The 24,319-nt window shown below is 41.3% G+C and overlaps 2 protein-coding genes across 4 annotated transcripts; one reads left to right on the top strand and one right to left on the bottom strand.

Annotated features, from left to right (window-relative positions):
* Positions 1-12,858: 12,858 nt before the first annotated feature.
* LOC101020154 (putative lipoyltransferase 2, mitochondrial) lies at positions 12,859-14,854 on the bottom strand. 2 transcript variants are annotated; one of them, XM_031653121.1, is made up of 2 exons: positions 14,365-14,854; positions 12,859-13,477 (listed from the first exon to the last, which is right to left on the bottom strand). In XM_031653121.1, exons 1-2 carry the CDS (start codon positions 14,828-14,830, stop codon positions 13,248-13,250), a joined length of 696 nt encoding a protein of 231 aa, XP_031508981.1. In that variant the 5' UTR covers positions 14,831-14,854; the 3' UTR covers positions 12,859-13,247. The 2 variants fall into 2 exon arrangements, with proteins under 2 accessions (XP_031508981.1, XP_031508983.1); XM_031653123.1 differs by having other exon boundaries at positions 13,358-13,477; positions 14,327-14,854.
* LOC116269720 lies at positions 14,756-19,762 on the top strand. 2 transcript variants are annotated; one of them, XM_031653120.1, is made up of 2 exons: positions 14,756-14,933; positions 17,719-19,762. In XM_031653120.1, the coding sequence occupies exon 2, from the start codon at positions 18,099-18,101 to the stop codon at positions 19,158-19,160; it is 1,062 nt and encodes a 353-aa protein (XP_031508980.1). In that variant the 5' UTR covers positions 14,756-14,933; positions 17,719-18,098; the 3' UTR covers positions 19,161-19,762. The 2 variants fall into 2 exon arrangements, with proteins under 2 accessions (XP_031508980.1, XP_031508979.1); XM_031653119.1 differs by lacking the exon at positions 14,756-14,933 and adding an exon at positions 14,988-15,097.
* Positions 19,763-24,319: the final 4,557 nt, after the last annotated feature.

The following is a 24,319-nucleotide window of genomic DNA, read 5'->3' on the forward strand; positions in this document are numbered from 1 at the left end:
TATCAACAAAGAGGACCAACGTGGAGGCTGCAGGGAATTCCTCACAATAAGGCAAGCCATTAAATCTCTGCTTCCTTCTGTATGTCAGGTACTGGGATAGTAAGACAAAAACAAAAATAAAAAAGAAACAATCTCTGGCTCACAGTAGAAAAGCTCACAGTTTAGAGAAATTTTTTAAATGTAACACTATGGCCTGATACCAGTGTCTCTTGAACTAGAATAATGTACAGAGACCCCCCTTTGAAAAGAAAAAAAAAAAAATCATTGGGTTACTCATTGTTGACTTAATCTAAATATATTAAAATTTAAACTCAATATAAATTCTAATGCATATAACTATAAAAGCAAATCCTTTATATAAGCAATTTTTATTCAGTACAAACTTACTGAATATGAACAGAACTAAAAACTGAATAAAATGCTAATAACAACACTGCTGCTGCCGGTCATGATGAGTTCTTTTGAGCGCATCCTGTTGGTTCTGTAGAACTATTCTGGCCGGGTGAGGTGGCTCACGCCTGTAATCCCAGCACTTTGGGAGGCCGAAGTGGGTGGATCGTTTGAGCCCAGGAGTTTAAGACCAGCCTTGACGTGGCAAGACCCTGTCTCTATAAAAAATACAAAAATTAGCTGGGCATAGTGGCGCATGCCTATAGTCCCAGCCACTCAGGAGGCTGAAGTGGGAGAATCACCTGAGCCCAGGAAGTCAAGGCTGCCGTGATACAGTGAGCCGTGATTGCGTCACTGCACTCCAGCCTGGGTGACAAAGTGAGACCCTATCTCTAAAAAAAAAGATTCCATCTGGTAAGTGAAGGAGGAATAATAGCATCTAATAAGATAATGCATCTAAGAAATGATCATTACAAAAAAGAGAGAAAAAAAGCCTGAGATTACATCCCTCTTGCTGTAAGAACACACTACCATCTAGCAGCAGACACGCAAAAAAAAAAAAAAAAAAAATCATACCTGAATGAGACCAAGCCTCAGGAGCTACCTTTCAATGTTCAGGAAATAGAAGAGATAGAGAGACATGTGAAATGATACCAGGAGGACACAATGAACAAAATCCAGACTGTGGAAAACTTGATAGGACAAACATCTGTTTCCTCAAATAACAAGAGGGGCAAAGACAAAAAGATGGAGGGGGGACTTATAGATTAAAAAAAGACTTAAGAGACATTTGTGAGACACATGAACCAAATACAGTGTCTAGATCTTGTTTGGATCCTGATTTGAATAAAACAACTAAAAGTAAAGAAAAAAGCAACTGGAGAAATGTGAACGTTAACTGAATATTTGTTGATATGGAAGAAGTATTTTCTACATATGGTGATAATGTTGTGGTTAAAGAGTTTAAAAAGAGTCAGGTTTTTTTGTTTCTGAGACAGGGTCTGACTCTGTTGCCCAGGCTGGAGTGCAGCAGTGCAATCTCGGCTCACTGTAGCCTCCACCTCATGGGTTCAAGTGATCCTCCCACCTCAGCCTCCCAATTAGCTGGAGCTACAGGTGTGCACCACTATGCCTGGCTAATTTTTGTATTTTTTTGTACAGATGAGGTTTCACCATGTTGCCCAGGTTGGTGTCAAACTCCTGAGCTGAAGCAATCCACCCACCTTGGCCTCCCAAAGTGCTAGGATTACAGGCATGAGCCACCATGCCTAGCCAAGAGTATTTATCTTTTAGGAATACATACTGAAATATTTATGAATGAAATAGTATGATATTTGTTATTTGCTTCACAATAATCCAGGGGGAGACAGGAAAAGGGTACCAGTTTAGACAAACACATCTGGCCGTTATGAGTTGAGGATGGCTTTAGCTGCATAATGGTTCATTACTGTATGTTTAAAATATTTTATAATAAAAGGCTTTAAGGCCAAACACAAAACCTGTAATCCCAGCGCTTTCGGAGGTGGAGGAAAGAGGATTGCTTTAGGCCAGGAGTTCAAGACCAGCCTGGGCAAAATAGCCAGATCTCATCTCTACTTTGGGGGGGAAGAAAAAAATGAGCTAGGCGTGGTGGCACATGCCTAGCGAGTCCTAGCTACTCAGGAGGCTGAGGTGGAAAGATCACTTTAACCCAGAAGGTCAAGGCTGCAGTGAGCCATTATCATACTGCTGCACTCCAGCTTGGGTAACAGAGTGAGACCCTGTTTCAACAACAACAAAAGGCTTTAAAAATAAAAAAAAAGACACTTGTCTTTCAAGTCGTCCACTTGGCCCTCTTCCAAGTGTACTTTCCTTCCTTTGGTTCCTGCTCTAAAGCTTTTTAACTTTCACTCCTGCTCCAAAATTTGCCTTAAAAAGAAAGAAAAAGCATTCTACGGTGCTGGAAATTTAAAATTCAGGCATTACATCATTACATTGCTGACAGGAGTATAGATTGGTATAACTTTTATAGAAGGCAATTATGACAATGTCCACTAAATTTAAAATACACATATCCTTTGACTCAGAAAACCATTTCTAGAAATGCAGCTTCTGTCCTCACCATGTGTGAAACACACACAGATACACATACACACAAATTCTCATTATAGCTTTGTTTGTAAAAGCCTAAGATTAGTAATAACCTAAATGTCCTCAATAGAGACTAAATAAGTCATGGTAAATCATTCAATGGAATACTACATAGTCACTAAAAAGAATGAGGATGCCTTTTATAAACTGGTCTGAAACAATCACCCAAGTGCAAGACTGTGCATAGGGTATGCTACTATATACAAAAGAATGAGTATAGTTTTGTGTGCTTATATATGTATAAAATAACTCTGAAGTACATAAATAAGACACTTTTCATTATGTAGGCCTCCAGGGAAGGGATCTGGGTTTACAGGGGAGAAGGGGAGGAGTAAGACTTACATTTCAATGCCACTATTCTGCACCTTTTAAATTTTATTCCATATGTATGATTATCTCTATTAAAAATTGATCAAAGTTAAAAAATAAAATTAAGGCATTCAAAAATACAGTTATGAAGACTAGCAATGTGGGAAAATGTTTGTAGTATGATATTTCGTTTAAAAGAGTACACAGAGAGGGCCGGGCGCGGTGACTCACGCCTATAATCCCAGCACTTCGGGAGGCCGAGGCGGGCGGATCACGAGGTCAGGAGATCAAGACCATCCTGGCTAACATTGTGAAACCAGGTCTCTACTAAAAATACAAAAAATTAGCCGGACATGCTGGCGGGCGCCTGTAGTCCCAGCTACTCGGGAGGCTGAGGCAGGAGATTGGCTCAGTGAACCCGGGAGGCGGAGCTTGCAGTGAGTCGAGATCGGGGCCACTGAACTCCAGCCTGGCGACAGAAGACAGAGACTCCATCTCAAAAAAAAAGAAAAAGAAAGAAAGAAAGAAAGAAAGAAAGAAAGAAAGAAAGAAAGAAAGAAAGAGTATACAGAGCGGTACGTCCAGCTTCCCAGTGGGAACGTTCCTAGCGCCGGCGACAAAAGAGAGAATTAAATATGGGTGATATTGAGAAAGGCAAGAGGATTTGTATTGAGAAGTGTGCCCAGTGCTACACCATGGAAAACAAAGGCAAGGACAAAACTGGGCCTAATCTCCACCTGTCCAGGCCACTGGATTCTCTTACACAGATGCCAATAAGAACAAAGGCATCATCTGGGGAGAGGATACCCTGATGGAGCATTTGGAGAATTCCTAGAAGTACATCCCTGGATCAAAAACGATCTTTGCCCACATTAAGAAGAAGGCAGAAAGGGCAGACTTGATAGCTTATCTCAAAAAAGCTACCAATGAGTAATAATTGGCCACTGCCTTATTTATTACAAAACAGAAATGTCTCATGACTTTTTTATGTGTACCATAATTTGATAGCTCTCATACATCAGAATTCAGATCACGAATGATTGACAGAATATTTTGTTGGGCAGTCCTGATTTAAAACTAAACCCTGGGTTGTAGTTAAATGAGTATGTTTAGTTTTTTGAATTTTAATAGTAATTGTGATTCAGTAAATGCTATCACTGTTTACCCCTTCTAAAGATATGATTAGACTTTGTTAGTAACGTTCAACTTTCCAGAGATGGTGAATGCTATCTTAAAACTTATTGGAGATTGGGCCAGGTGTGGTGGCTCACACCTGTAATCGCAGCACTTTGGGAGGCTGAGGTGGGCAGATCACTTGAGGTCAGGAGTTCAAGACCAGCCTGGCCAACATGGTGAAACCCCATCTCTACTAAAAATACAAAAATTAGCCGGGCATGGTGGCGCACGCTTGTAGTCCCAGCTACTCTACTCAGGAGGCTGAGGCAGAGGAATCGCTTGAACCCAGGAGGCAGAGGTTGCAGTGAGCCGAGATCACACCACTACACTCCAGCCTGGGCAACAGAGCAAGACTCCATCTCAAAAAAACAAAACAAAACTTATTGGAGATTCGTTTTATATTTAGATTAATATAACTGGATATGTGAATATATTTAAATACTGGGGAAATTCCTTCCCTGTCTCAGAACCAAGCAAGGTTTCACCTGTGTTTTGTGTTCGTCACTTCTTAAAGGCAAGGGTTGACGATAAGGTAGCAATGTATACTTTAAATTTTTGGCCTTAACTATGCCAATCTAATTTGAATTCCCTGTATCTAAAATGGTTCCTTTTACTTATTGAAAGGCATTTTAGTGTGGTTTATGTGTAATATCAAATAAAGATTAACACTTCTCACATTTTATAGATGATCTATAAGGTCAAATGCTTTAAAAATAGTAGCAAGTTAAACTTTACTCTTGAATTCTTTACAATCTAAGTCAGACTAAGTTGTAATTTAGGATTGTCTTTAAACAGCCATTCAAAAGCATAAAACTGTAGAACTCCCGTGTATTTGTGATTGGGAATGGTGCTTTTGCCAACTTAAAAGGATTAAAGTAGAGGAGATATATACAAATTTAAAAATTATGTATGATCATAAGACTTAATTAAAAACAAAATCAAAGATGATGAAAAAAGTATACAAAATTTTGTTCACATATTAGAAGTACATAAAAATATGTCTGCTCATGATCAAATACTGAAAACACACATAAGTGAAAAGGATTGTGTTAGGTGGGAATACAAGTATTTTTTAACTTTACAGATATTATAAAGTGGTTTGATAATATGTACAGTAAGTGACAATTTGGTAAAAAAAAATCAGATTTAGATTACAAAAATCTGGTTTCCATGGGAGTTTTCAGAGAGATAATTTTTAAAAATCAGTTAATAAATCATTTATTTGTAAATCAGCATGTGTACTATAAAGAACCTAAGACTTTAGACAATTTTAATAACCCATAAGCATGTTGTTTCCATTTGCAGATTTAAATTTTGTATAAATAGCAGTCATTGCATATATACATCTTAAGTGTACTTTGTTTATAATCACATTTATGCTACCGATAGTCTTCAGAAAAACACAGATTCTACTTGGTTCTAGCTGAAGTATTATGAACTCCAAATAATGCTTTGAGGACCTCCAAAGGAAAAAACAGATTCTACTTGGTTCTAGCTGAAGTATTATCAACTCCAAATAATGCTTTGAGGACCTCCAAAGGTAAAGTACTAATCCCTTTAGCCATTTACTGAGAGAGAGAGAAAGAGAGAGAGAGAGTTTTGAAGCATCAATATAACAATGTACCATTCGTAAAGCTGCTGTGCAAAATTACCCCTCAGTCCTATTCTAAGCTTACAGCTCAGTTGATTTTATTGTCCTCTAAGTATATACAATTCACATATGGGACAAAAACACTAAATCAAGATGGTTATTTTCACTATTTTGCTTAAGATTCATATTTAAATATAAATCAAGAAGTTAACCTACAGTTTGAGAGATACTTTTTACATTAGAAATGTTTTTTAAAAAGTTAAACTGAAACATAATTGTAAATATTTATGGCATATGTACTGTTTCACATACAATGTGTATCAATCAAATCAGTGTAATTAGCATACCCATCAACTCAAACATTTATCATTTATTTGTAGCAAGAACATTCAATGCATTAACTATTGTCACCCTACTGTGCAATAGGACATCTGAACGTATTCCTCCTAATTTAACTTTGTACCCATTAAAAGTGGTTTTGCGTGCAAATTACAGACAGATGTTCTACCCATACATTGTTTTCCAAAATTATTGTATGGCTTTTTAAAAGAAAACCACACAGCCGGGCGCGGTGGCTTACGCCTGTAATCCCAGCACTTTGGGAGGCCGAGGCGGGCGGATCACAAGGTCAGGAGATCGAGACCACGGTGAAACCCCGTTTCTACTAAAAATACAAAAAATTAGCCGGGCGCGGTGGCGGGCGCCTGTAGTCCCAGCTACTCAGGAGGCTGAGGCAGGAGAATGGCGTGAACCCGGGAGGCGGAGCTTGCAGTGAGCCGAGATTGTGCCACTGCACTCCAGCGTGGGCAACAGAGCGAGACTCCGACTCAAAAAAAAAAAAAAAGAAAGAAAACCACACAACAAATTTTAAAAGGCACTGAGATAACATCTGCTTCTAGATCATTGCTAGGCTCAAAAAAAAAAAAAGTCTGTTCTACCAGGAATCACAAGTTAGAACTGAGTATTGCCAAAGCAGAAATTATATAGTGTCAGTCATTTCAGGCAAATGCTATTCGGCTTTCATCCCCAACTATCTGTCAGAACAATTAAAACAGGTCAAAACAGTCCAGCATAACTAGGCTTCATTATATAAGGCCATTTTGTTCTAAGATGCTAATAAACCAAAATAAGAAATATTAAAATCAAAATAAAAGATACTATTTGAGCTATTCTCATACAAACTGTTGATTCCTTATATCCTCCCTTCTATAACAATAAAGGGCATATTTTACTGCAAAGAAAATTTTACTTTATATATATCACTAGCCATAAATTTTTGAATGTCATTAATTACAGAAATGTTGCCTAGCATCATTAACCAAATAGCATAACCATTTTATGTCCACATTTCATTTCTGTATTTACAAACATATCTATCAGTAAAGACTTAACAATGAGATGCAATCTAACATCCATATTATCTGATGTTTTGTAGACAGCAATGTAGATGATTTTTAATCACCTTTCATTTGAGTGATCTTATACAAAAAATAAGTCAATAATTTAGAGTTTCTAAGTCTCCAAAGGAGATTTTCGAATGTAAATATATAAATGGTTATAGACAATGAGATTTTTAGGAAGCCTCTTTCATGTCTGCATCCTGTTGTAACGGTTGTATCATCTTTTCTTCCAGCTGCTTTCCTTTGCCTGAAAGAGGGGTCAAGATAAGATGAGTTTTGCCTGACTTCTTTGATGTCCTGAGCTTTCTATAGTCCTTTATTTTTCTTCAATTTGTTCATTATAAATTTAGGTTGGCATTTGTTTGATCTTTCCAACTGTCTTCATTGCATCAGTAGTTTTATTTCATAGTTCTTGCTGGTATTTGACAGGCTCATTTCTGTATTTTTCAAATTCAAATGAATTATCCACTGTAAGCTCATTATTATCCGTTGCTTTACAGAATGCTTTAGTCCAATTTTCGAGAATTGCACTTCTTTTAAAGTTTTTATGCCATTTGTATTTATACAATCTGAACACCTTGCAACAGCTGCAGATGAACATCATGATGTGGTCAGGGTAGATGGGCCCCAAGTTTTGTCTTATGGGTAAATGGTGGCTATTTTCACAGATAACATCATTAGTCCCATCCCTTACTACGATTTATACAAAAGAGGCTGGAGAATAAGTACATTTTTACAGCCAGGTGTGGTGGCTCACACCTGTAATCCTACTTAGCACTTCAGGAGGCCGAGACAGGAGAATCTCTTGAGCCCAGGAGTTCGAGACCAGCCTGGACAACATAAGGAGACACTGTCAAAGAGTGATTTTTACACAAAGCGAGGTGCCTGATACCTGGTCATGCTGCCAGAGCTGGCTCTGTTCAGTTTCCTGCCAGCCTCGGGGGGGAACGAGACACTGGACTAGTAACTGCAGTTGGTCACGTCCTCACCCTCAGCACTCATTCACCAGACTCTGGACAATCTGTTTATTTTGAGGAAAAGACTCTGAACAAACAAGAAGAGGCTTTTTCAAAGGAGGAAAGTCAGGGTGTTAAATATCCTCCTTCATACGCTCAGCTTCCTTCCTTAAGGAAGGGCCCCAGTGGGAAACCAGAGGTGGGATCTGTCCAAGCAGGAAGGAGAGCCAGGAACCCGCAGCAGTAGCCTGACCTGATGCCGCAGCTAGACCTCAGCCTAACTCTGGCCTCCTGTTCTATATCCTCCCGCTTTGCCTACCCACTCACCACCTGTTACTGGGGGCTCCTCCTGCAGGCCTGCCTCACTCACCCTTCAGAGCCCACACTGGAAGCCCAGACTCACCTTGCCCTTATCAACAGCATGACCTCTCTCACAAGGCACTTGACCTCTCGGAGCCTTGGTTTTCTCATCCATAAAATAACCTTGCCTATCTTGTTGGGTTGCCGGAGAGAGAGACTGCCAGAGGATAAGACAGTCACGTTGTCCCATTCTGTGCCCCTGCACCACTTATTCTCTACTTCTCAGTCTACTTGGCCTACTCCTCCTTGCCAGCCCGTGCCTCACACAGCCTGTGTCTCACACTTATCAGTCCTCTGCTCTCCTCTCTTAGAGCTTCTACACCTAAAACTTCACTCATCCCACTCATTCTCCAGACCCAGCTGCCTCTTGGCTCTCTCTGCTTGCCTCTCCCATGAGTATCTCAAACTTGATTTATCAAAAACTGAATTCATCATCTTCCTCTCCAAACTTGGTCCTTATCTGGTGTTCTCCAACCCAGCAGTATCTTTAGCATCCATCCACCCAGCTGCTCAAGCAAGAAACTTTGATTCTACCCCAACATTCATGGATAGCAGCCGCAGTGGCAGGAGCAGCAGCAGCCATGTTCCACCATGTGGCCTGGGAAATAGAGAAAGCTGAACTGAAGCAAGACAAAATGAAGCAAACACATGCCACAAAACATGACAGAGAGTGGGAGGGAAGAGACTACCTGAGTTCCTAAAGGGCTTCACACTCCCGTTCTCTTCTTCAGCTGCTGCCTTACTCTTGGATTCTATGAGACTCTAATACCTTTTCCAATAACCCCCACCCTTGTTATTTTTTTGGCTCATGTTAGAATTGGCTTTCTACACTTACAAATATAAGAGTTCTGATTAATATAAACAATTACGTTAGTTACAGCAGGCTAGGTTGTGCTGTGACATATATGTGACTGAACTCCAATGCATGTCCATCATCAGCAGGGGGCTCTGATCATTGCAGTCCCTCAGGAAGCAGCCACCATCTTCAACGTTGTTGGTCACTGTTCCAGAGGGAAACTCTGAAGGGCCTGGCACCAGCTAGTCAATGCTCCAGCTCAGAAGTGACATGCCACCTCCATTCATAAATTAACCAGAAGAATTTGACCTTGCCCCTACTCACCCACGTGGGGGCCACAAAGCACAATCCTGCCATGTGTCCAGAAAGCAGAGAGCCAGAAATATTTGGTGAAGATTAAAAACTATCATACATTTTCTGCTGTCTATACTGTGCCAGGCCCTGAGCCAGGGGCCAGGGACACAGGAATGAGTAAGTCATGGCCCTTTCTTAAAGGGCTCCCCATGACTGTGGTGTAAAACCAATACTATGTTGGGTCCACCGAGACTCTGCTGTGTCTCAGAACAAGGAAATGTCTAGATTAGGGGTCACCAACTCAAATGCCTACAGGGGCCAGAAAGCTAATGTCAACAAGTGGGGAAGGGAGGAGAGGTGCTGCAGCCAACTGGAAATTGCAATTTTAAAAACATACCTGCTTCTGGCTGGGCATGGTGGCTCACGCCTGTGATCCCAGCACTTTGGGAGGCTGAGGCGGGTGGATAACTTGAGGCCAGGAGTTCAAGACCAGCCTGGCCAACATGGTGAAACCCTATCTCTACTAAAAATACAAAAATTAGCTGGGCATGGTGGCAGATGCCTGTAATCCCAGCTACTTGAGAGGCTGAGGCAGGAGAATCGCTTGAACCCAGGGCAACAGAGTGAGACTCCATCACACACACACACACAAAACAACAACAACAAAATACCTGCTTCCAATTGTCAGGCCGATGGCCCAGTGTTTCCAGATCTCTCCAATTTTCATGAGAAGCCAGAAAACCAAATTTTTACATGACAATTTCCCATTTTTTAAATGTTGGCAATTACTAAACTTAACCAGATACATACACACATATATAAAATCCTGTAAGCCAAAAAGAACATGTCTGCAGGCCAGCACCATGAGGGCCAGTTTGTGTTCCCCAAGTCCAGCACAGGAAGCAACAGTTTCCTGTACTCTGTGCTGGTCTATCCACACCAAGACTGCTGTGCTCAGCCGTGAGTGCTGCACCTAATGGGACACACATGAGCTGGGGCTGGTGCACAGACAGATGGGCAGGCTGGGAGAAGAGTTTAAACAGTTCAATTCCCCTTAATTGGTATGTTCAAATAGCCTTCTGTATGTCAAGCCCAGTGCTACGTGCTGGAGATGCAGAAGGAAACAAGGCAGAAGCAGCTCTACTCCTGCGGAGCCTATTGCCTTGAGGGGAACTCAAAGGATCTGGGGATAATTTCCCTGGAGAAGGCTCATGGAGGACAGACGGTGATAATAATAATGTTAAGATTTACTGAAGTTTTACTCTGGGCCAACATTACCCTCAATGCTTTACCTATAATTATGTCATCTAATTCTTACCACCATCCTTGTTTCATGTAATGAAACTGAGGTTCAGGAAGGTCAAGCAAATCAGCCACTACAACTGTGTACAGATTCTCTATGGTCCAGAAGAATGGAACAGGCTGTCAAATGAGAGCATGTACTTAAGAGGCTAACACAGTATGACTGTATGTGGCACTATACATAAGTGCTGAGTACATGTCTATTTCTTTTCCAGTCTCTGGAAGCATTCAAGAACAAGTTGTATGGTCATTTGTTAGGGCTGCTAGAGAGGGAGGCTGAGTATCAGATAGGTAGAAACACTGTGCATGGCCTTCCATCTATGAGAATCTAACTCCACTTTTCCTGGAATAATTATTTTCCTTTTTGGCAATAATAACTCAAATTATCAATGACTCCTCACTCCCACACCCCTACAACAGCAGCAGTGGCCCTGTGGATGGGAAACTAAGGCCCAGGAAGAATATGGACCAAATTACAGGTGATAAACCATCAATCAACTAATATTGATGGAATGTCCATGACACTTAAACCTTATTGTTCCAAGCTCTAAATCAGTGTGCACAGCAGGAAAAGAGCATGAGAAGGGGGCTTATACCTAAGACTCAGTGCCGGCTTTGGCATTAATTTACTTTGACTTTGAGGGTTTTCCTAATTCTTGTTTTCATCTCTTTACAACGAGGGGGTAGGAATAAACCTCTAAAGTCCTTTTCAGCTTGAATAATTGATATAAATTATTTGCATTAAAAAAAATCAGACCTCAGATGTAGGAGGATTTACCTTTCTTCCTAGAAGCCAGTGAGACCACAGAACCTTGGGAACTCAAAGGGACTTTACATGTGAGAATGGTCGGTCTAAGGCACCATCATCATGTGCCCAATGAGCACTTTTAAAATGTGGCTAGTCCAAAATGAGGTGTGCTGTAAGTGTAAAATACACACTATATTTTGAAGACTCAGCATGAGAAAAGGAACGTGAAATATCTCAAGAAAACATTTATATTGCTTTATATTGATATTTTTGCATATTGGGTTAATTAAAATACTAAAATTAACATCATAGGCCAGGCATGGTGGCTCATACCTGTAATCCCAGCACTTTGTGAGGCTGAGGCAGAAGGATCCCTTGAGCCCAGGAGTTTGAGACCAGCTTGGACAACATGGTGAGGCCTCATTTCTTAAAAAAAAAAAAAAAAATTAGCATCACTCATTTCTTTTACCTTTTTAACATGGATCCTATAAAATGTCAAATTACAATGTGGCTTGCATTGTATTTCTGTTGAACAGCACTGGTTTAAGGAGAAACTGAAGACCAGAGAGTAAACAACTTTTCCACAGAGCCAGAACTGGAACCAGGGTCCCCTGACTTCTCATTCAAGGCTCTTTCCACTCTTAATAGGCTTGGTAAGCATTCTTCAAGATGGCCCCTAATAATCCTCACCTCTTGTTGCCCTAGTGAAGTCCCTTCCACATTGAACAGGGCTCATCTGTTAGAAGACTACAGAAATGCCTGTATGATTTCTGAGGCTGGGTCATGAAAAACATTGTGGCTTCCAGATTGTCTCTCTTTGGCATGACTTGCTCTAGGGGAAGCCAGTTGCCCTGTCATGAGAACTATCAAGCAGACCTATAGAGAGGTCCACATGGTGAGGAACTGAGGCCTCTTGTCAACAACCACAACCAACCAGGCAAGCGAGTGCACCATATGGGGCGCCAATCCTAGAGCCCAGCCAAGTCTTTGAATAACTGCAGCTGACATCATAACTGCAAGTTCGTGGGAGACCCCAACCTACAAACACCCAGCTAAGCTTCCCCCAAATTCCTGACCCACAAACGATAATTAATGTTTACTGTTAAGTCACTAAGTTTTGATGATTTGTTACACAGCAACAGATAATATGCAGCCTTACAAACTTACAGGTCTCATATAAAAAAACTCACTTCTACCTTTGGCATTTGTACAGTGTGAGAAATTATTCTTGTTCTTTCTCCAGTCTTTGGCCTAGCTCAGGGTAACCCAACTAAAAACTGCTAAATTATCAAACTTGGGGAATCAAACCCAGGAAGGTAAGATTCCATTTTATTCTTTGAAGGTTCTTCCCTTTTCCCTTTATTGCAGAAAGAACCCAGGTCTCTTGACAATAAAAAAGCACCACATCATATCACCTTCACCTGTGCCATTCAGAGATGTGATTTCCACAAAATTGAGGGAACTAGAGCCCAGAATTGCTCAGTTAGACAGAGTATTGAGGAAGTAACAATAGAGAAATGACAATCTATGACATCTAAATTTCTCTAAGCTGAGACACTGCTGTCAATAGTAGTGCTAATGTTTTATACAGCATGTGTTGCTTTTCAGTGTTGTCACATTTAGATATAAATAAAACAGGATACATATGAAAACAGTGGCTCAGAGCTCATGGTATGTCCTTAGTTTCATGATCAGTGAATGATACGCCAGGTCTAAAATCTGTGTTTCAGTAGGTGACTCAAGTCAGGCTTCGTGCTTCCCAAGGCACGAGCATCCTCGCTGTTATGAGTACTCTTCAGTTGGGGCTGTCCTCTGAGATCAGTGTGCACTTGTAGATCTCCTTAAAGGCCACAAGGAAAGGTGGCATTACTTCATCCACGGTGACGTGCCTCTGGAGCTCCTTACTCAAGGAAGTGACGCCTGTCCCAACCAGTCCACAGGGCACAATGTGCTCAAACCACGTGAGGTCTGTAGAGCAGTTGAGAGCCAGGCCGTGGGACGTGATGTGCCTTCCACAGCGGACTCCTGCAAGGCAAGTCAAAGGGTCTTAGAGTAGATACCCTCCACTCTCCGGGCTTCGGGGTCCCTCTCAGGGCGATGAGAGAACCGGACTAGATCACTAGTTTTCAAATTTTGTTTCTGGAGAAACAAGGAATTGTGCACAGATGGGAAAAGGAAACAAATGAAAGGAAGGGGTGCGTGGCTTCAAGGCAGCTGCACTCATCATGAGGATTCCAGGAAATGTCTTTTAACAGATTCCAATACTTAAAAAAAAAAAAAAAAAAAAAAGTTTGGGGACGGGCGCAGTGGCTAACGCCTGTAATCCCAGCACTTTGGGAGGCCGAGGCGCGCGGAGCACGAGGTCATGAGATCGAGACCATCCTGGCCAAACCAGTGAAACCCCATCTCTACTAAAAATACAAAAAATTAGCCGGGCTGGTGGTGGGCGCCTGTAGTCCCAGTTACTCGGGAGACTGATGCAGGAGAATGGCGTGAACCCGGGAGGCGGAGCTTGCAGTGAGCCGAGGTTGCGTCACTGCACTCCAGCCTGGGAGACGCACAGCGAGACTCCGTCTTAAAAAAAAGTTTGAAAATTAGCACCCTTATTGCCATGACATTGTGATTGGCTGGAAGTAACCTGGCAATCCACTTCTCCTGTCTCTCCATTCACAGAAATGCGTGTTCGACTAGATGATGTAACGTGCCTTCTGCTTCTGAATATATGGTATCCGGGAAAGGGCTTAAAAACTCAAACGCAGCGGGTAGCTGTGATTCGAGGCCCGCGCTAGATACGCCTCCTCCCGGCCCGAGTTCTACCCTCACCTCCATTGGTCCAGCCCCGTCAGACCCCGCCCCCAGGCCTCAAGCTCCGACCCCGGCTCTCAGGTCCCGCCCTGCGCCGCGGCGCTCACCGATCGCGCAGATCTTGCGATCGTCCAGCCAGACGCCGGTGTAGGGCGGGGACCGCGCGCGGGCGTCCTGCAGGCCCTGGAGCTCGCACAGGCGCACGGCGCACGCCTCCAGCGCCGCTACGTGCATGCGCAAGCGCAGACCGAGACGCCGCAGGTCGAGTACCGGGTGGCAAAGCAGCTGGCCCGGGCCGTGGAAGGTGGCCAGGCCACCGCGGCCTGTGACGCGCACCTCGGCGCCCAAGGCCCGTAGCCGCGCAGTTTCCTCGGGCGTCAGGCCGCCGCGCAGCCCGGCCGTGTACACGGGCCCCGCGGGCTCGCAGAGCAGGAGCGCGCCCGCCTCAGTCCCCGACGAGGCTTCAGTGCCTGGCTCGGCCTGTAGCCGCCGCAGCCAGCGGTCCTGCAGCCCCAGCAGCTCGGCGTACGGCACCCGACCCAGGCGCACCAGCCGAACCGCGGGTTGCCGCATGGCACCCACCGCTGCGTCCGCGGGACCCCGCCCTCTCCCTGGGCTTGGGGGCGTGGTATGAGGGGCGGGGACTCAGGGGCACGCCCCAAGCCGCGGCTCCCAGGTGCGTGTTAAAAGCTGGAGGGGGGATGTGTGATTCCAGCACCCAGCGCAGGCCGGCCTCCTCCGTTCGTTCAACAACCAGTATTTAGTGCCTGCTATGTTCTGCAGGCCCTGCCCTAGGCGCTTGATACAGCGGTGCACAGCGTATGAGAAAGCTCTGTCCTGGTAAGCTTACATTCTTACAGCAGACAATAAGTGTTTAAGTATTTTTTTTTTTTTTTGAGACGGAGTCTCACTTTGTCGCCCAGGCTGGAGTGCCGTGGCCGGATCTCAGCTCACTGCAAGCTCCGTCTCCCGGGTTCACGCCATTCTCCTGCCTCAGCCTCCCGAGTAGCCAGGACTACGGGCGCCCGCCACCACGCCCGGCTAGTTTTTTTTGTATTTTTTAGTAGAGACGGGGTTTCACCATGTTGGCCAGGATGGTCTCGATCTCCTGACCTCGTGATCCGCCCGTCTCGGCCTCCCAAAGTGCTGGGATTACAGGCTTGAGCCACCGCGCCCGGCCAGTATTTAAGTATTAAGTAAATAAAGTTATTTCACGTATAAGGTGTTAAGTGCTATGAAAAGAAAAATAAAACGGTAACATGGTATGTCCTGGGTTGAGCCCCTGGGGGTCGCAAGAGGGAGATTAGCTTGCCTACAAGGTTATTGGTGGGGACAGGGAGAACTTAAAGATCAGCACCTGTAAGAAAGTGAAGGAAGGAGGAATTTGTAGGCAGAGCGAGAAGTTGGCCTGCAAAACGGTTTCAGCAGAGGCCTTTACCAATCCCAAGGGATGCTTGGAGCCTAGGATGACCCTTCAGAGTAGTTCCACATTAAAGCAAGGGGGCCAGAAACTCATATCCTTGCATTGACCAGTCATGGATACAGGCTACACCTGGAGAGGCGCTGTGATTTTTTTTTGTTTGTTTGTTTGTTGTTTTTGGCAAGACTGCTTCCCTTGATGGAGGGGGGCCCCCAGAGAAGGACTCAGTTGTGAATCATCAGCAACCAACTCCAGAAGCTGAGGGAATGACTGTCTAGGTGTCTGAAAAACATTTCATAAACATAGACATAAAGATCCTAAGCAAATATTAGCCAATCAAATCCAGCAATTTATAAAAGGATTAATACATCATGGTGAAGTAGGGTTTATCCCAGGAATGCAAGGTTGGTTTTGCATTCTAAAATCAACGTAATTTACGTTAGAAGAGAAAAACCTTCATTGGAAGAAATAATAAAACAAAAACTTTTTTAAAATAAAAGCTATGATTTTGTTCAATACATACAGATAAATCTGTTGGCAAAAATAAACACCTCTTCTGACCAAAAGACTCAGCAAACTAGGAATAGAAGAGAAATTTTCCAGTCTGATGAAGGGTTCAAATTATCAGGGTTTGGACAAGAGAAATCACATATGTACTATTTTAATCAAATGTTTTATTTGAGAAAATTGGAGACTCATATGCAGTTGTAAGCAATAATATGGACAGATTATGTGTATCCTTTACCCAGCTTTCCCCAATGGAAACACCTTGCAAAACTGTAGTACAATATCACAACCAGGATACTGACATTGATACAGTCAAGATGCAGAATATTTTCATCACCACAAGGATCCCTTATGTTGCTCTTTGTAGTTACACTGCTTGTTAATTCCTGGCGAACGTCTGTGTTGTATAGATGGATGGAATCATACAGTATGCAACCTTTTAGAATTTTTTTTCACTCAGCATAATTCTCTGGAGACTTATCCAAGTTGTTGCATGTATCAATAGTTCATTTCTTTTTATTGATGAGTAGTAGTCCATAGTATGAATGTACCGCAGTTTAGCTGTTCACTCACTGAAGAGCACCTGGGTTGTTTCCAGTTTTCAGATATTCTGAGTAAAGGTACTGTAGACATTTGTGTACAGGTTTTTGTACGAATGTAAGTTTTCACTTCTCCAGAGTAAATGTCCAGGAGTGCAGTTGCTGGGTTGCATGGTAGTTACATGTTTTGTTTTTTAAGAAACTGTCAAAATGCTTTCCAGAGTGGCTGTACCATTTTACATACCCACCACCAGTGTATGAATGATCCAGTTTCTCTGCATCCTCACGAGCATTAGCTTTTATTTTAGCCATTCTAATAGGTGTGTGGTGGTGTCTTGTGGTTTTAATTTGTATTTTCCTATTGACTAACGATGTAAGACATCTTTTCATGTGCTTATTTACCATGTGTATATTCCCTTCAATGAAATGTCTGTTCATGTCTTTTGCCCATTTTCTGATTAATTGTTTTTTGTACTGTTGAGTTTTTAGATATCTTTATACATTCTAGATATTAGCCCTTTGTCGAATATGTGCTTTGTAAATAGTTTCTCACAGTGTATGGCTTGTATTTTCATCCTCTTAACTGTATCCTTTGCAGAGCAAAAGTTTGTCATTGTGATAAGGTCCAGTTTATCCACTTTTCCTTTTATTGATGCTTTTGGTTTAATAACTCTTTGCCCAGCCCTAGATCCTGAAGACCTTCTACTGTCTATTTTTTAAAAGATTTTTTTATTTTACATTTAAGTCTATGATACATTTTGAGTTATTTTTTAAAATAGGTGTAAAACTTTGGTTGCTGTTGCTGTTGTTCTTCTTTTGTTTGTTTGCATATGCATGTTACATTACGCCAACACCATTTGTTCAAAAGGCTATGTTTCCTCCATTGAATTGCTTTTATGCTTTGTCAAAACCAGTGGCACATATTTGTGTGATCCTATTTCCAGTTTCTGTATTCTGTTCCATTGATCTATGCGTTTATTCCTCTACCAATACAGGTTGAGCATCCATAATCTAAAAATCTGAAATCTGAAATGCTCCAAAATCCTAAACTTTTTGAGTACTGACATTACGCCACCAGTGGAAAATTTCACACCTGAACTTATGTGAGTTGCAGTGAAAACACAGGTGCACAACACACAGTTCATGCAACATCCCCAAGGGGAAAAGACCCTCCCAGCTCTTTTCTGCTGCAGTTTTTCTGCTCACACCTGGAATTACCCATCCCCACAAAGGGTAATTAAATGGCCTGTGTACAGGCTGGACACACCAACAACACGTTTCCCAAAATGCCCCATATGGGGCCAAGACCTATGTGCATTACTCACTGCATTTTTTTGCTTATTCTCTGCTGTGTGGTGTAAATATATTGTTGAAAATGTCAAAAAGATCTGAAGATACCCCTGTGAATATCAGTGATAAGAAAAAGAGGAAGCATTTATGTTTATCTATAGCACAGAAAGTCAAGTTGTTGGAGAAACTGGACAGTGGTGTAAGTGTGAAGCATCTTACAGAGGAGTATGGTGTTGGAATGACCACCATATATGACCTGAAGAAACAGAAGGATAAACTATTGAAGTTTTATGCTGAAAGTGATGAGCAGATACTATTGAAAAATAGAAAAACACTTCATAAAGCTAAAAATGAAGATCTTGATCGTGTATTGAAAGATTGGATCCGTCAGCGTCTCAGTGAACACATGCCACTTAATGGTGTGCTGATCATGAAACAAGCAAAGATCTATCACAATGAACTAAAAATTGAGGGAAACTGTGAATATTCAACAGGCTGGTTGCAGAAATTTAAGAAAAGACATGGCATTAAATTTTTAAAGATTTGTGGCAATAAAGCATCTGCTGGTCGTGAAGCAGCAGAGAAGTTTACTGGCAAGTTCAGTAATGATGATGAACAAGATGGTAACTTGGAAGGATTCTATATATCAAGTGAGAAAAAAATAATGTCTGACCTCCTTACGTATACAAAAAATATACATCCAGAGACTGTCAGTAAGCTGGAAGAAGAGGATATCAAAGATGTTTTTAACAGTAATAACGAGGTTCCAGTTGTTCATTCATTGTCCAATGGTGAAGTAACAAAAATGGTTCTGAATCAAGGTGATCATAATAGTAATGATAATGAAGATGATGTTAACACTGCAGAAAAAGTGCCTATAGATGACATGGTAAAAATGTGTGATGGGCTTATTAAAGGACTAGAGCAGCATGCATTCATAACAGAACAAGAAATCATGTCAGTTTATAAAATCAAAGAGAGACTTCTAAGACAAAAAGCGTCATTAATGAGGCAGATGACTCTGAAAGAAACATTTAAAAAAGCCATCCAGAGGAATGCTTCTTCCTCTCTACAGAACCCACTTCTTGGTCCCTCAACTGCTTCTGATGCTGCTTCTCACCTAAAAATAAAATACAGTATGCAGTAACCTCTTAGTCAAAACATAGCATCATACTTGGAAACTGAAAGCCTACTGTTATTTGTTATTGTTGCTTAACAGCTGATACAGCTATTCTGGTGACACTACTGTGCTGGCTCACTTAACCTGAATACACTATTTTTTTCATTGTATTACTGGTATGTCATATTTTTTACTGTTAAGTACTTATGTGTGAATAAGTGTTAGAAAATGATTGCTTATTGGTAGCATATAAATTCAGAATCAGGAATGATGGTGATGCCAAACAATCACAGATCGTCCACATGGGTGGTGGAGATGTTAACACCTTTGCTTTCTGATGGTTCAGTGTATCCACACTTTGTTTCATGCCAAAATTATTTAAATTATTGTATAAAATTACCTTCAGGCTATGTGTATAAAGTGTATATGAAACATAAATGAACTTTGTGTTTAAACTTGGATCTTGTCCTCAAGCTATCTCGTTGTGCATGTATAAATATTTCAAACTAAAAAAAAAAAAAATCTAAAATCTGAAACACTTCTGGTCCCAAGCATTTCAGATAAGGGATATTCAACCTGCACTGCAGTCTTGATTGCTGTAACTATATAATAAATCTTGAAATCAGGTAGCATGATTGATTCCACTTTATTTTTTCCTCAAAATGGTTTTAGGTATTCTAGTTCCTTTGCCTTTCCATACAAATTTTAGAGCGATATGGATGTCTAAAAAATACTGTTGGAGCTGGGCACAGTGGCTCATGCCTGTAATCCTAGCACTTTAGGAGGCTGAGGCAGGTGAATCACAAGGTCAGGAGATCGAGACCATCCTGGCTAACATGGTGAAACCCCATCTCTACTAAAAATACAAAAACAAAGTTAGGCGGGCGCCTATAGTCCCAGCTACTTTGGAGGCTGAGGTGGGAGAATGGCGTGAACCCAGGAGGTGGAGCTTGCAGTGAGCCAAGATTGCGCCACTGCACTCCAGCCTGGGCGACAGAGCGAGACTCCATCTCAAAAAAAAAAAACAAAAACAAAAAACTGTTGGTAGATCTGGATTGGTGGCCACATAAAAATCTTTTTGGGATTTTTATAGGAATTGCATTAAAGTTTGTTATCAACTTGGGGAGAATTGACATATTTGCTACATTGGGTCTTCCAGTCCATGAACACAATATCTCTCACCATTTATCTAGATCTTCTTTGACTTGTTTCATCAACAGTTTGTAGCTTTCAGCATACAAATCCTATGTGTGTTTTGTTAGATTTATACCTAAGTATTTCACTCTTTTTTGAGTGATTGTAAATGGTATTTAAAATTTCTGTTTCCACTGCGAGTATATAGAAATGCAGTTGATTTTTGTGTATTTATCTTGGGTCCTACTTCTTTACTAAACTCACTTATTAGTCCTATGAGTTTTTTGTAGGTTCTTTAGGATTTTCTATGGAGACCATCATGTCATCTGCAAATTGGGACAGTTCTATTTTCTTCCTTTCTGATATGTATGCCTGTAATCCCCCTTTTTTTGCCTTATAGCACTGACTAAAACTTCAGTACTGTGTTGAATAAGAGTGGTAATAGCAGACATCCTTGCTTTGTTTCCAGTCTTGGAGGGAAAGCATTAAGTCTTTCACCATTAAATATAATGTTTGCTATAGGTTTTTGGTAGCTGCTTTTTATCAAGCTGAGGAAGTTCTCCCTTTACTGCAATTTTTCTCAGAGTTTTTATCATGAATGGTGTTGAAATTTGAGAAAACTTTTTCTGTACTGATTGATAGAATCATGTGATTTTTCTTTAGCCCATTAATATGTACATTACATTGACTGTTTTTTGAATGTTGACTAGCGTTGCATAGCTGGAATAAACCCCAGCTGTATAAATCTTTTACTGCTTTCTTGCATTTGATTTGCGAATATTTCATTGAAGATTTTTTGCATCTAAGTTTATGAGGGTTATTGCCTGTAGTTTTCTTTCTTTTGTACTTCTTTACCTGATTTGAGTAGAAGGGAAATACTAGCTTCATAAGATGAATTTTTAAATCTTCAACTTTTAAGTTCAGGGCTATATGTGCAAGATGTGCAGGTTTGTTACATAGGTAAACTTGTGCCATGGTGGTTTGCTGCACAGATCATTCCATAACCTAGGTATTAAGCCCAGCATCCATTAGCTATTCTTCCTTATGCTCTCTGTTTCCCCACCCCACCCCTGATAGGCCCTGGTGTGTATTGTTCCCCCACCCCATGTGTCCATGTATTCTCATCATTCAACTCCCACTTGTAAGTGAACATGGGGTGTATGGTTTTCTGTTCCTGCATTAGTTTGCTGAGAATAATGACTTCCAGCTCCATCCATGTCCCTGCAAAGGACATGATCTTGTTCCTTTTTATTGCTGCATAGTATTCCATAATGTATATGTACCACATTTTCTTTATCGAGTCTATCATTGATGGGCATTTGGATTGATTGCATGTTTTTGCTATTGTGAATAGTGCAAATGAACATACATGTGCATGTATCTTTATAATAGAATGATTCATACTCCTTTGGGTACATACCCAGTAATGGGATTGCTGGGTCAAATGGTATTTCTGCCTCTAGGTCTTTGAAGAATCACCATACTTGTCTTCCACAATGATTGAAGTAATTAACACTCCCACCAACAGTATAAAAGCGTTCCTTTTTCTCTGCAACCTCACCAGCATCTGTTGTTTTTTGACCTTTTAATAATCACCATTCTGACTGGCATGAGATGGTGTCTCATGGTGGTTTTGATTTGCATTTCTCTGATGATTAGTGATGTTGAGCTTCCCCCCGCCCCCATTTGTTTATTTATTTATTTAAGAGACAGGTTCTCACTATGTTGCCCAGGCTGGTCTTAAACACCTGGCCTCAAGCTATGGGCAGTTTAAAGGATCTGTATTCTGCTGTTGTTGGATGCAATGTTCTATAAATGTTAATTAGAATCAATGGTTAATGATATTGGGTGAGTTGTTCTATATCCTTGCTGATTTTCTGTCTCATTGTTGTGCTGATTGTTGAGAGAGAGGTGTTGAAATCTCCAACTGTTGTGGATTTATGTATTTCACCTTTGGATTCTGTAAGTTTTTGCTTCACGTATTTTGTGTCTCTGTTGTTTGATACATACACATTTATGATTGCTATGTCTTCGTGGTGAATTGACCCTTTTATTATTATATAGTGTTCTTCTCTGTCTCTAATAATTTTCTTTCCCCTGAAGCTTACTTTATATGATATTATTGTAGTCACTCTGCTTTCCTTTGGTTAGTTTTACATGATATATCCCTTTTCACCCTCTTACTTTCAACCTGCCTTTATTGTTATACAGTCACATACCACATAACGATGTTTTGGTCAACAACAGACCACATATATGATGGTAGTCTCATAAGATTATAATGGAGCTGAAAAATTTCTGTTGCCTAGTGACAACCTGATGATTCTGATGCTACTATGTGTATGTCTTAGTTTTAACTAAAAAAATTAAAAAGTTTTAAAAAAGAAAAAATTTAAAAATAGAAAAAAGCGTATAGAATAAGGATATAAAGAAAACATTTTTATACAGCTATACAATGTGTGCTGTAGGCCATTGTTATAGAAAGAGTCAAAAAGTTTAAACATTTAAATGTTTATAAAATAAAAATGTTACAGTAAGTTAAGGTTAACTTGTTTTTGAAGAAAGAAAAATATTTTAAAATAAAGGTAGTGTAACCTAAGTGTGCAATGTTTACACCTACAGTAGTGTACAGTAATGTTTTAGGCCTTCACATTCACTCACTGTTCACACATAGACTCACCCAGGATAACTTCCAGCCCTGCAAGCTTCATTCATGGTAAGTGCCCTATATACCACATTTTTACTCTCCCTTTACTACATTTTGATATGTTTAAATACACAGATACTTACCATTGTTTTACAGTTGCCTACATTATTCAGTACAATAATGTGCTGTACAAGTTTGTAGCCTAGGAGCAGTAGGCTATAGCATATAGCCTAGGTGTATAATAGGCTTATACCATCCATGTTTGTTTAAGTGTACTCTGTGATGTTCACATAATGACATAATTACCTAACAACTCATTCTCAGAGTATGTCCCTGTTGTTAAGCCATGCATAATTGTATTTAAAGTGAGTTTTTTGGGAGTCCCAGGTGAGAGGATTGCTTGAGGCTGGGAGTTTGAGAGTAGCCTGGACAACAGAGTGAGACCTTGTCTCTACAAAAAAAAAAAAAATTTGCTAGGTGTGGTGGTATTCATCTGCAGTACTAGCCACTTGGGAGGCAGAGGCAGGGAGGATTGCTTGAGCCCAGGAATTTGAGATTACAGTGAGCTGCAGTCATACCACTGCACTGCAGCCTGGGAAACAGAGCAAGACCCTGTCTCTTGATTATTATTATTGTTATTATTTTGAGAAAGGGTCTCACTCCATTGCCCAGGCTGGAGTGAAGAGGCATGATCTCAGCTCACTGCAACCTCTGCCTCCCAGGTTCAAGTGATTCTCATGCCTCAGCCACCTGAGTAGCTGGAATTACAGGCGTATGCCCCCATGCCCAGCTAATTTTTGTAGCTGTAATAGAGATGGGTTTTTGCCATGTTGGCCAGGCTGGTCTTGAACTCCTGGCCTCATGTGATCCACCCACCTTGACCTCCCAAAGTGCTGGGATTACAGGTGTGAGCCACTGTGTGAGCCAAGACCGTATCTCTTTGAAAATAATAAATAAATAAAATAGTATTTTATAGACAGCATGTGTTGGGGGCCGCACTGGGGGTGGTGGAGAATGAAAGAACACACACAAAGACAAAGACACACAGAGAACATGGCGGCCGCACTCAGAGCCTCCGCCTCACTTTATTTATACTCCATAAACCTCACGTCAGCAGAAAGAATGCAATGCAAAACAAACTTTCTTTTCCCACATGTAACCTTCTGCTCAGTACCTTGTTTCTATATTCTTTCTTTTTTTTTTTTTTTTTTTTTGAGACGGAGTCTCGCTCTGTTGCCCAGGCTGGAGTGCAGTGGCTGGATCTCAGCTCACTGCAAGCTCCGCCTCCCGGGTTCACGCCATTCTCCTGCCTCAGCCTCCCGAGTAGCTGGGACTACAGGCGCTCGCCACCTCGCCCGGCTAGTTTTTTGTATTTTTTTAGTAGAGACGGGGTTTCACCGTGTTA

Source organism: Papio anubis, chromosome 12 (genome assembly GCF_008728515.1).
Source record: "Papio anubis isolate 15944 chromosome 12, Panubis1.0, whole genome shotgun sequence".
Lineage (NCBI taxonomy): Eukaryota > Metazoa > Chordata > Mammalia > Primates > Cercopithecidae > Papio > Papio anubis.

Excerpts from the sequence above, each read along its gene's own strand:
- LOC101020154 (XM_031653121.1), bottom strand. The coding sequence starts at position 14,830 with ATGCGGCAACCCGCGGTTCGGCTGGTGCGCCTGGGTCGGGTGCCGTAC. Across the intron at positions 13,478-14,364 it reads TCGCAAGATCTGCGCGATCG|GAGTCCGCTGTGGAAGGCAC; the intron begins GTGAGCGCCGCG and ends CTTGCCTTGCAG.
- LOC116269720 (XM_031653120.1), top strand. The coding sequence starts at position 18,099 with ATGTCAAAAAGATCTGAAGATACCCCTGTGAATATCAGTGATAAGAAA.